At 43.8% G+C, this 12,864-nt stretch overlaps 1 protein-coding gene across 1 annotated transcript in view; it reads left to right on the top strand.

The window, feature by feature from the left end:
- Positions 1-7,811: 7,811 nt before the first annotated feature.
- The window catches only part of TMED10 (transmembrane p24 trafficking protein 10), a 41,681-nt gene continuing 36,628 nt past the window's right edge, over positions 7,812-12,864 (top strand). Inside the window, exon 1 of the mRNA XM_044232482.1 lies at positions 7,812-8,064. Within this exon, the coding sequence (XP_044088417.1) occupies positions 7,840-8,064 (225 nt within the window). The 5' untranslated portion in view covers positions 7,812-7,839. The remainder of the gene's footprint in view (positions 8,065-12,864) is intronic.

Genomic DNA, 12,864 nt, shown 5'->3' with positions numbered 1-12,864 from the left:
AGATGGGAGTTACGCGGCCACAAGCAAAGGAATGCTTGGAGCCACCAGAAACCAGAAAAGGAGAGGAAGAATTCTCTAGAGTCTTCAGATGGAGTACCTCCCTGCTGACACCTTGATTTCGGACCTCTGGCCTCCAGACTGTGACACAATACATTTGTGTTGTTTTCACAATCCAGTTTATGGTGATTTGTTATGGCATCTCTTGGAAACTAATACACACTTGTATCCTACCCACAGCATTCACCCCAGGGAGGTCTTTGTGATTAGACACTGAGCTGTGGAGGCCACAGCCTGTGGACAGCTCAGCTGTGTTTGCTGGAACCCCAGCCAGGGCACAAGGCCCTAAAGGAAATTGATGGAGCACACCCATTAGGGACTTGGTGGCATCACCTTTGCCGGCTTGTGACTTCTCCATTTCTCCTTGGATGAAGGCTCGTGAAAGTCAAAGAAAGGCTTGGTCTTCTGGCTTCTCATTTTACAAAGGGGGAAGTCACACTTAGAAAGCATAGTTTCCAGCCCAAGGTCCCCAGTAAGTGGTGGCAGGGCAGGGCCAGGACCCCTGTCTAGAACATACATCTCCTATGGGACATAGAACATCCCTCCTATGGGATGTTCAGTCCATGGCTGTCCATGTGCGCCTGCCACGAAGCCCTGGTTATTATAATGCTGTAATGTTGTTACTTGAATTTCACTCCAAAAGACTCAATTATCTGCAACGAATTTGCTCGGTGGTCAGTCTTCTTGCCCTTGACCAACATGTGGGGGGTGGTGCCTGACCTCTGGCTTAGATATTCTGATGGTTCCCTTCCCCATAGCTGGGTCTTCTGCTTTAGGGATGCGAGTTGAGCTATCTTTGGAAGCTGCTATCTGAAATGCAGAAGTTGGCCATCTGTAGGACTGAGAGCACTGGCTGTGGTCTGTGAAACACCAAATCTTGGAGAAGTATCTCTTTAGAAAAGTTATTAATACTTCCTTGTCCACGTGCCACAATGACTTTCTGCAAGGGAGAAGAAAAAGACTCCCTCATGTGCCTGCAGAGAGCTTCCTCCTCATCTGAAGCCCTTGCTTCTCATTCCTTTCTCTCTGTAGCAGTTGAGCTGGTAGAACGTGGCCACCCAAGGAATGAGCCTTGTCCCCAAGCTGGTGTTCCAGGTACTCTACTTACCAGAGGGCTGATTTTGTGCTGTGTTCTAGGTGAAAGGAAAGCAGGGCCTCAGCAGGAGAAATCAAGCCAAGAAATATTTACTGAGAGCACACTACTTAAAAGGCATTGAAAGGTTAGGTGTTAAAAATAGGAATGGGGTTAATAAGGGTTAAGGTGGAGCATTAGGGTCGAAAACTAATGCTCCACCTTAACCCAAGGAAGTTTTTAAAAAACCTGATGCCCAGGGGACACCCCATACCATTGACATCTGAGGGTGGGAGTCTGGCATCAACACTTTTCAAATACCCCAGATGATTCCAGTGGGAAGGACCATCAGGGAACCACTGAAATATGCTATTCCTAGGAATTATACCCAGATAACTCTTGTTTTCAGTGGTGTGGATGGGTTCTAGGTGGGTCCTAGGAATTGGCAGTTCTTAAAGAGCTGCTCAGGTGACTTCGGGGTGCGAAGGCGATTCAAGTGAAGTAGTAATGAGAAGTCACATAGGCATTATCAAGGTTCCTGCAGCCGGTGCTCTTGTCCCATCCATATGGCCTGTGTCTCTCACAATATGGAGGTTTGGTTGAAGAAGAATAGTTTTGGTAGATTTCAGAGACAACTAGTGGTGGTGGACATCAGATGTTGCCTGCTTAGTAGCCTATCAAAGAAAATACATTAACCCGAAATGTCCTCAGAATCAAGAGAGAAGACTGGAAACAGTGTAGTCCTATGCTCCAGGTTACCCAGCTTTAAGGTCTTAGAGTACTTTTGAAGTAATCCCAAGGCCTCTGAGGATCTGCATATGGACAAACTTCAGGCATGGCTGTGTCTAGACGCAGAGTGTAGCTAATGTTTTGGGGTAGATGCATTTGGTTCTCTGTTAATCCTCCTTTGGAGAGTCTCAACTCTGGGGCTACTTGACAAAGCACTGAGTAATTTTTCCATTTCTTCTTTCTTCCCCAATACTTTTTTTCTTCTTTGTAGCATATGTGGCCATAGACGTAAGGTAAGTAAGGGCCCCTGCAGTTCCCATCTTAACTCCCTGACCCTACTTCCTTCTCTACTAGAGTCCCACCTTCACAGCTCTTCTTTTTTGTCCCTTGGTTCTTCCACTACAACTAATCCAGTGGATTTCTCTTCATCTCATACCTGCCTTGAGATTTCCAGGACGTCACCTCTCTGCACGGTGCTCTAGGGCTGGTGTTCTCCATAAGCAAACGGTGCTTATGGGGCAGAGGAGATGCCACCCATCTTCAACTCCCAAAGTTGGTCTTTTCAACTTCTGTTTACTCTCAAGGCATATGGGTAGTGTTGATGGTTCATGTGATGGCTCTTCAGCTTTTTGAAACTTGTTCTTTTGGGATACATTTTATATCCTTTACTTGCATCATCCCTAAAATTCTTCCTAATAATTTTTTTTTGTTGTTAAATCCAGACTTTTGGGTGCTTTCAGCTCATATATATTACTAAAATGTTGATCCTGGTAATCAGGATTTACAGGCTGTAACATACAGAGCAGGGTCCCCATAGTTTATCTTGACATGTTGTATGGATAACAGTGATGAAAGACATTAATTTTCATGGAGAACTGGTGAGCAGTTCTTGTTTCCCACCTAGGAAGATAAAACTTTAGCACCATGGGAATCTGGAGAGGAAGATAATTTTTTTTTCCCCCAAGTAAGTGAATCGAGGGGAGATGCTAATGGATGCTACCGGTTTCACACCAACTATTGACAACATCACAGATATTCTGGAAGACTTAAATTCACTTAAGCATAAAAGTTATATTATGAATATAATTGAGGATAGAAAAAAGGAATCTTCTCAGTAGTGTGGGGACACAATAAAAAGTGCCGTGTTTTATCAAAAGTAATCACAACGATGTCTGAAAATTGGGGTGCAGTTAGGAGCTTTCATTTCTATTCTCGACTCAAACACTGACTCACTGTATGGCTTGAAGCCAGTCACTTAACAGTTTTAAACCTCAGCTTCTCCATATGAAAAATGGCAATTAAAATACTAGATAGAGGAACTAGCATTTATTGAGCAACTGCTCTATGTTGATGTGCTAAATGCTTTATTTTATGTTGTATTCTGATTCATTCCCCAATATTTATGGAGCACCTAGTAGTTACAGGGTATTGTACCTGGCCTAGGGATATATCAGGCACAAAACAAAGACCTGGCCTTCTCAGAGCTAAAATGCTAGTAGGGCTGGGTGAGAATAAATAAGAAAAGAAATATCAAGGGTGCCTGGGTAGCTCAGTCATTGAGCGGCTGCCTTCAGCTCAGGTCATGGTCTCAGGGTCCTGGGATTGAGTCCCACATTAGGTTCCCTGCTCAGTGGGGGGCCTGTTTCTCCCTCACACTTTGCCTCCCTCTCACTCTGCTCTGCGTGTCGAATAAATAAAATATTTTTTTAAAAAAGAAAAAGAAATATCAAGGTACTTTTAAATATCAATGAGTGGTATATAGATAATAAAACTAGATCGTGGGACAGAAAATAACGCAGGGAAACTGTTACTCATGCAGGGTGGGCTCTCTAGGAAGAGACATTGGAGTTGGAACTTGAATGATGAAGAGCAGCCTGCAGAGTCCAGAGTCCATGGGACAGTATTTGGGAGAGAGCGTTGCAGTAGGACAGTTTAAGTGCAAAGGCCCTGGTGCCCTGTGACTATAGATAGCAGAGGGAATGCTTGGGTGGTGAGAGGGAGTGATCACTGGTTCAAACAAGATTAGAAAGGTAGGAAGGAGCCAGACCACAGTGGCCTTTTGGGCTATGATAAGGTATATAGGCTGTATTCTGATTGATCTGATGTACATTTAAAAAAATCATTAAAAGGGCGCCTGGGTGGCTCAGTGGGTTAAGCCGCTGCCTTCGGCTCAGGTCATGATCTCAGGGTCCTGGGATTGAGTCCCGCATCGGGCTCTCTGCTCAGCAGGGAGCTTGCTTCCTCCTCTCTCTCTGTCTGCCTGTCTCTCTGCCTACTTGTGATCTCTCTCTGTCAAATAAATAAATAAAATCTTTAAAAAAAAATCATTAAAAGTGTATTAAGGAGCATAGTGCAAGCAAGAACGGAGGCAGAGACAACAGCAGGGAGGCTGTTTTCTCACTTAGGTGAGAGAAGCAAACTTTCAGTAAAGGATCACATAGTAAACATTCTAGATTTTGTGAGCCACATAGTTTTCTTGGGCGATACAAGAACAGGAGTTTGCATGCTGGATTTGGCCTGTCCAGCTGGGCAGTAGCTTGCCAAATCTTGGCTTAGAGAGAAGTAGAAACTGATTGGCATATATTTAGGACACGGGACGGGTAGGACATGCTGATGAATTGCCTCTGTGTACGGAGACCGTAAGAGAAAGAGGAAACAAGGACGGCCTCAGTGAAGAAGTAGAAGGTGGTGCCATTTACTGAGATGGGGAAGAAACAGATTTGGCGGGGGAGGGGGAAATTAAGAGTTAAGTATGAGTTGCCTATTAGTCATCCAGTTTGGAGATGTCAAGTAGGGAGCCTGATACAGACTCTGGAGTTTAGAGGAGAGGTCAGGGCTGGAGATCCACATTTGGGAGTTATCGGCTTATGGATTCCTTTAAACTCATGAGGCTGGATGAGCTCACTCCCAAGTGCAGCACAAAGGTTCCAGGAACAGGTCCAGGGGGGCTGCAGAAATTAGAGGACCCATAGTACTCCTTGAAATCACTCTCTGGGTCAAAGAGTGTGACACATGACAGATATTGCCAAATTGCTCTCCAAAAGGGTCTTTTGTATCTGCACAGAACCCATCTTGTTTTAGCTGTTTAAATACACACTGTGAGCAGGGCTGTACACACGAGTGGGCAGGGACACAGAGTTAGGAATTCTTGACTGCTTCTGCATTGGTGTCGGGTGGGGGGGTTGCTCAAGCCACACTAGAGGATGAGGCCAGTTAAAGGAGGTGGTTAAAGGAAAAGGCAGAAGGCAGAAGTGCTTCCAAGGGCTTCTGACCACAGAATGGCCCAGCAAGTTTATTACAAAGGCAGATTTTTAAAAAGGAGCTGCTCCCTCTGATACCAATGAAAGGTTGAGAAACCTGTAAGGAAGGGATGGTCTAGGTAAAGAGTGTGTCCTGGTGACATCTGTTCACCTCCAGGATCTTGGGAATCTTGAGAACCTGGGTCTGGCTAAGTACATTTCAGGCTGATGGGATGGCAGAGACTGTGAGGCTAAGAAGCAGCATTTTTTCTGGTTGTGAGACACTTTCCATTTGCTCTCTTTCCCCCCACAAAAGGTATAAAATAGTGCCTTCTTCAATGCAGAAGATAACAAAGTTTAAAGTTTGGGCTCCCCGGAAGTATCTACTCAGCCTTCTAGGTGCACAGTATAAAGGGGAGAATGGTTTTGGGTTTTTTTCCTGTGTTCTTAGACAAAAACAGTAACACATTTTTCAATTAAAAAAAAATACCCATTTTGTTGGCAAAACTGAAATCATACCTACACTTTAGATATGTTATGGATTAAATAAATTTGTGTGAAAACAGCTAAGGAATAATGGAAGGAGTTTGCTGTTAGGCCTTTTGCTAGGAGCTAAGGAATTAATCTTGCATTTACTGAGCCAATATTTATTGTAGACTAGGCCCTATTTTAGATTCAGAAGATAAAGCAGTGAACAAAATAGACAAAAAGTTCTGTCTCTCTCAAAACAGATAACCTAGCTAAGGGCACAGATTAATAAACACGACAAATAAATAAAATGTATACTGTATAAAACAGTGATGAGTGTTATGGACAAAAATACAAAGGAGGGAAGGGGAACAGGAAGTAGGTGGAGGCAGGATACGTGAGAATAAGGACAAGAAAGTACATGTGGGCTGCTACTCAGAATCAATTTCTCTAAGTCTCAGTTTCTTCATCTGTATAATAATAATAGTGCTTACTGAAAAGAAGGTTCGGGCCCTCAGACTGACTTTGCCACTTTTAAACAATGGGATTTTGGTCTCTGAGGATCTCAGTTTAGTTTCCTTTCTGTAAAATGAATAGACTTGTCTAGCCTATGGTGTTTGAAAATGTCAAGTGAGATAATTAGGTGAAGATATTTAAAAACATATAAGCTATTATATAAATGTAAGATAGAAATTAAAACACACACACACACACATACACACGCACCCCCAGGATTTTATGGGATGCAAATCTTTGGCTGATGGTCAGCAGAGCCTAAGGACTGAGAATAAACAATGGAGTAGGTAACTCCTTGGTACTGATCCCCTGGCCAGGCAGGGAAAAGGCCAATGCAAATTATCAGAATGTACTGCGTAGACTAGCAATCTTATCTTAGATGAGAAATAAAATAATCAAACTAAATGTTCTTAACTGGACACCTCATAAAATAATTATTATATGGCATTTGTCAAATTTTAAAATGCTTTATAGCTCCTTTATGTTTGTTCTTGTTTTGCTTGTGGGACTTCAGTTCCAGAAGAACCGGAAGGACTGAAAGGAGTTATTAAATACTGAAAGCAGACAGTCCATCTTTTGGGTATTTCTGCAGATGCTCAATGAACACTAATCAGATGATTCTAAACATAGGCTGTTGTGTAGTCCTTTTCCATCTTCCTATTTTCTTCAGCCCCGAATATTTGATAGCAATAATGATTTGTTAAATCAATACATGTTAGTATTTATGCATAATATAGTGTCCAGCACATAGTAGGTACTCAATATTATTAAAGAAACACATGAGTGACTGTCATGTAAATTTACTTACTACAGACTGGCCTATTTGATCCCTTAGGTGTTTATGCATTTAAAACACACAAACACTTGACAGGGCTTCTCTGGTAAACCGCACCAGCTCCATCTCTTATGCTGAACTAAAACACTGTTTTATTCCATTTAAATACAAAATATTGGGGCGCCTGGCTAGCTCAGTGGGTGGAGCATGCAACCTTTGATCTGAGAGTTGTGGATTCGAGCCCCACCTTGGACCTAGAGATTATTTAAAAGTAAAATCTTAAAAAAAAAAAAATCCAACTTTAGTTTGAATGTTACCTAACCTAGTAGGCACCTAAGGTTTACTAAATCAGATGCACGTTCAGAAAGCCGTTACTCCAATCCAAATACTCTGCATCCAGCTCACATCCAACACGTAACCCGTACACCTAATCTGAGATACTGGCCGCTGGCCTAATAGCCAAATTGGAGTCTTTCCGCTCAGCCTCTTAAACTTTTCTTAAGTGCTCCACGTCCCAGCAGTCACGGAGGCTTGCAAGGTGCTTGGACTGCACATCCGCCTCCGCCCGGAGCGTCTAGGCGGCCGGTGGGTGGGCCCTACGAAGGCCTTGTGGCTGTTTCCTATTGGGGCATGGTTGCTATGGTAGCGCCGACTTTAAAACTCGCGGCTACTACTTCCGGAAGCTAAAGGAGAATTACTTCCAGGGCTGCCCATACTTGGTACAGCAGACTGAGCAGTCGCTAAGCTCAACAAAAATGAAACTTGTGCAGTCTACAGCTGGAAAATCTTACTTAACTACATTAACTTGTGGATACTACATGGTGTCGTATCCTTTCTTCCCTTTCAAAAGACTTATCCTGCGGTCCTCGTCTATTTGCCAGTCTCCAAAATGGCGCCCACGGCATTAGGTCAGAGGTGAATCACGTGGGCCCTCCCGGTTCCGGCGCGGTAGAGGCCCGAGGGGGTGAGCAGTCTCCGGCACCATGTCGGGTTTGTCCGGCCCACCAGCTCAGCGTGGCCCTTGCCCGTTAGCACTGCTGCTTTTACTCCTGCTTGGCCCCAGCTCGGTGTTCGCCATTTCCTTCCATCTGCCCGTTAACTCCCGCAAGTGCCTCCGCGAGGAGATCCACAAGGACCTGCTGGTGACGGGCGCGTACGAGATCACCGACCAGTCTGGGGGCGCTGGCGGCCTGCGTACCCACCTCAAGGTGCGGCAATGGGCGGCGCGGGGAGGGAAGACCGTAGGCGTCGACGAGGGGAGGCTGGGGATGGGGACGGGAGCCGGCGGGCGGAGGCCTCGAGCGCGGCCTGGCCTCGCCGAAGCACGAAGGGTGCACTGTCGACACCGCCCCCTCACCCCGCTGGTTGGCGTTCGCGGGGCGGGGCCGGGCGCCAATGCCTGGGAACCCTTGGAAGGACCGCGAGTCCTTGGCGGATGTGGTGACAGCTGCGCTGCGGGTGCCTCGACTTTGGGTCGTGGTCGGGGTCCTGTACTAGTTTCGGTCTTAAGTATCTTGAACTGTGACTTGTTTCTCCAAAGAAGTCTCTGGGCGTTGAGTATTTGTGGGTATCTTCAGACAGACCAATACCTGCAGGAAAATCGTGGAGACACTGAAGCTTACTGTGAATTAAAAAACCTGATTTTATTGAGTGGTGGCTGTGTGTCAGGTCCTGTGCCTCTTTATACGCGATACCATTTGGTTCGTACTCTGCCCTATGAAGTGGGTACCCTTGGCCTCATATTACACGTGAGCAAACAGGCTCAGAGAGATGATGTCAGAGCTGGAATTCTTAGTTTGGGAGTTAAGTAAAGGGAAAGAAAAGTACTGCAATCTTACACTCTCCTTTTTATTTGTGATTCCTGTGTTTGGTTAGAGTCGATCGCAAAATGGTCTCAGTCTAATACTTATTTCTTGGTACCCCAGAGTCTGGATTTGGCCAATTTTTATGTAAATTTCAGCAATACTCTTGGATGGTGATATCTACTATTATAATGCCAGTTTGGTCCTGTTTTGCTATTAGGATCACCAGCCCGATCTTTGAAACATTAATATGATTTTAGTCAAGATTTAATTGTGCTTTATTTACTCGCAATAAGCGTTTTGTTTTGTTTAACAAAAGGGGTCTTTAAATAGGAAGAAACATTTTCGTTTTTAATAGAGCTTCGGATGTAATAAGACTGTTATTTTTGTTTAAGGTGTTGGAACCCAGTAGTGGTAATAAATGCAATTTATTTATACTTTATTTGGGAGATATAAACTGTTTTTAGGGGCGTTACTCAGTGACCCTTTGTTTTATTCTCTTCAGGTACCAAACTTCTGTCTGGCCAAGAAAGCTGTGATTGTATAATTTTAGAGGCTTAAATACAACGTTTTGCTGCCAGCTCCTGGAAGGATACAGTGCATAGAATAAGAGAATTTGAGCAATGAGGCAGACATTACTCTCATCTGCAGTGTTGCCCCTCTGACTTGCATTTCTTTTTTTTTTTTTTTTTTTCAAGATTGATTGATTGATTGATTGATTTGACAGAGAACACAAGTAGGCAGAGAGGCAGTCAGAGAGAAAGGGGGAAGCAGGCTCCCTGCTGACCAGAGAGCCTGATGCGTGGCTAGATCCCAGGACCCTGGGATCATGACCTGAGTCGAAGGCAGAGGCTTTAACCCACTGAGCCACCCGGGTGCTCCTGGTTTGTATTTCTAATTCGAAACCCTTCAGTGGCTCACTGTTGCTCATCTGATAAAGTTTAAATTTCCCAGCATGCTCTGTAGTACTCCCTGTGATCTGTATCTGAAGCTTTACTTTGTCGCTCTCCATCTTCTATTGTAACTATTTTGCTTTATCTATCTTACTTAACTATTAATATCCTGGGGGAAGGAATTATTTTCATGTTCATATTTTCCAGAATATCAGGCATATGGCCTTGCTACTAGTGAGCACTTATACAGGATAATGTTGCTTTGTGGCCTCATGGGAATTACATCTGTCTCCAAGGTTGTTGGGGAGACCTCAGTAGCAGGAATCTGTACATCTACACACTAGCATTTTGCTATCACTCATTTGCCGTCCCCATGTCTGCTCTGTTCTCTTGCTTCTAGCCAGCTTAATTGAACTACTCCTGGGGTCCTAAAACCAAATGCCCAGTAGTCCATCTAAATTAATGAATTTGGCCAGGCATGTTTAAAACCAGCAACGATAAATGGGGGATAACTGGGAGCAGTAGTAATAGTTCATTTGGAGTAACCAGTACTAATCTCTTGATGTAGGCCTTACTGGCATGTTTAATTTTTCATACGAAATCAGAAATCCAGATTTTTATGTGAAAGCTCCTGATTTTTTTTTAAAAGATTTTATTTATTTATTTGACAGAGAGATCACAAGCAGGCAGAGAGGCAGGTAGAGAGAGAGGGGTAAGCAGGCTCCCTGCTGAGCAGAGAGCCCGATGCGGGGCTCCATGCCAGGACCCTGAGATCATGACCTGAGCCAAAGGCAGGCTTAACCCACTGAGCCACCCAGATGCCCTGAAAGCTCCTGATTTTTAAATATCACTAATTCAGATTAGCTTTGGCATTGGTTTGTTTGCAAATTTTTTTTTCTTTTCTTTTCTTTTTCTTTTTCTTTTTTTTTTTTTTTTTTTTAGGTAGGGTCCATTGCCAGTGTGGGGCTTCAGCTCAAAACCTTGAGATCAAGGGTCGTCGCATGCTCTACTGACTGAGCCAGCCTGGCGTCCCTGGTTTGTTTGCAGCTTTGTAGAAAAGAGTATGGTCAGCCTGCTATTGTAAGTGCAGTACCCAGATTTAGTAATTATCAGGATGTTGCCACACTTTTTTCATTGCAACTGCCTCTCCCTTCACATTTTATGCTGAATTGTTCTAAACTAAGTCCCAGATAGCATGGTATTTCAATCTTGCATACTTCAGCATGAATCTCTTTAAAAATATGAACATAATCACAGTGTTAATGTGGCTATAACCACACCTCACAAAACTAACAGTAATGCTGATAGTACACTCAATGCATATTCAGGTTTCTCCACTTGTCTCAGAAATACATTTTTAAATTAATTTGTTGTATCTCTCAGGTCTCTTCAATTTAGAGCAGTTCACTCGCCCTCCTTCCTTTTTTTTATTCTTGAAGTTGTATTGTTAGAGTCAGTTGTCTTTTTTTTTTTTTAAGATTTTATTTATTTATTTGACACAGAGAGATCACAAGTAGATGGAGAGGTAGGCAGAGAAGAGAGAGAGAGAGAGAGGGAAGCAGGCTCCCTGCCGAGCAGAGAGCCCGATGCGGGACTCGATCCCAGGACCCTGAGACCATGACCTGAGCCGAAGGCAGCGACTTAACCCACTGAGCCACCCAGGCGCCCCGAGTCAGTTGTCTTTAAAGAATGTCCTGCGTTGCGGGTATATATGTCTATTTACTTCCTTGAGGTATCATTTCAACACTTCCCCATATTTCTTGTAAACGGAATCAGCCATAAGATGTAATTAGATTCAGGTTTATCTTTTGGGTGAGAGTATGTGGTATCGTGGCAGAGGACCGTACTTTTCATGCCTCTTAGTGCTAAGATTGATCAGTGGGTTCACGTGTGTAGTAGTAGCCTATTGCTGCTGTAACAAATTATGACAAACTCAGTAACATAAAACAATAAGTATTTATATTATAGTTCTGGAAGTCAGAAGTCCAAAATCAAGGTGTCAACAAGGCAGTGTTGTTTCTGAAGACTCTAGGGGAGAAATCTGTTTCCTTGCCTTTTCCAGTGTCTAGAGACCACATGTATTCTTTAGTTGGTGACCCCTTCCTGCATCCTGAAAGCCTGTAATTAGTATCTCTAAATCTTTTTCTCTTTCTCTCCCCTCCCTCTCTCCTCTGCCTCTCTCTTTCCGGTATAAGCACCCTGTGATAATCTCCTTAACTCAGCCTCTAATCACTCTTGCAAAACCTCTTTTGCTATGTAATACAACATTCACAGTTTCTAAGGATTAGGATGTGGACATCTTTGGGGAGGTGGATATTATTCTACTATCTACCAAGGTGGTAACAGCTCAGAGCCTCCCTTGTAAAGCTTCTCAATCTTTTACTTATCGGTCCATTGATAACTGCTGTGAGAATTTATTGTTTCATTAAGGTTGTGTAACGATGATTTTTCTAATTTTGTTATTCCTTCCATATTTATTCGCTGGAATTATTTTTTTTCCTTTCTAAGGATTTTATTTATTTATTTGAGAGAGAGCACACACTTGACGGGTGGAGACAGGAAGAAGCAGACTCCCCACTGAGCAGGGAGCCTGACTTGAGGCTCAATCCCAGGACCTGGAGATCATGACCTGAGCTGAATGAAGGCAAATACTTACCCAACTGAGCCACCCAAACACCTGTTAGCTGGAATTATTCTTAAAGAATTCATCAACTTTTTTAAAGGGATTTATTTATTGAGAGTGAGAGCAAGCACGTGTACAGGACAAGCAGAGAGAGGGAGAGAGAACCCCAAGCAGACACCTGGCTGAGCATGGAGCCTGACACAGGTCTTGATCCCAGGACCCAAGATCATGACCTGAGCCAAAATGAAGAGTCAGATGCTCAATCTACTGAGCTACCCAGACTCCCCAAGAATTCATCAATCCTTTTTTTAAGATTTTATTTATTTATTTGAGGGAGAGAGACACACACACAGTGAGAGAAGGAACACAAGCAGGGGGAGTGGGAGAGGCATTCAGTGATGAGACATAGTCTCTGATCAACTACATTCACAAAAATCCTTATGAGAGAGCCTGCATCATTCAGAGCAACAACGAAACATCAAGCGCAGCTGCCCGGGTTTTGCACTTCAGAAAGCCTCGCCCCCCCCCCCTTTTTTAAAGATTTTTATTTATTCATTCAACACAGAGAGAGAGATATCACAAGTAGGCAGAGAGGCAGGCAGAGAGAGAGGAGGAAGCAGGCTTCCTCCTGCTGAGCAGGGAGCCCGATGCAGGTTTTGATCCCAGGAACTCAGGACCGTGACCCAAACC

Source organism: Neovison vison, chromosome 13 (assembly GCF_020171115.1).
Source record: "Neovison vison isolate M4711 chromosome 13, ASM_NN_V1, whole genome shotgun sequence".
Taxonomy (NCBI): Eukaryota; Metazoa; Chordata; class Mammalia; order Carnivora; family Mustelidae; genus Neogale; species Neogale vison.
The sequence above is the reverse complement of the archived record's forward strand: the minus strand, read 5'-3'. Positions and strand labels throughout refer to the sequence as shown.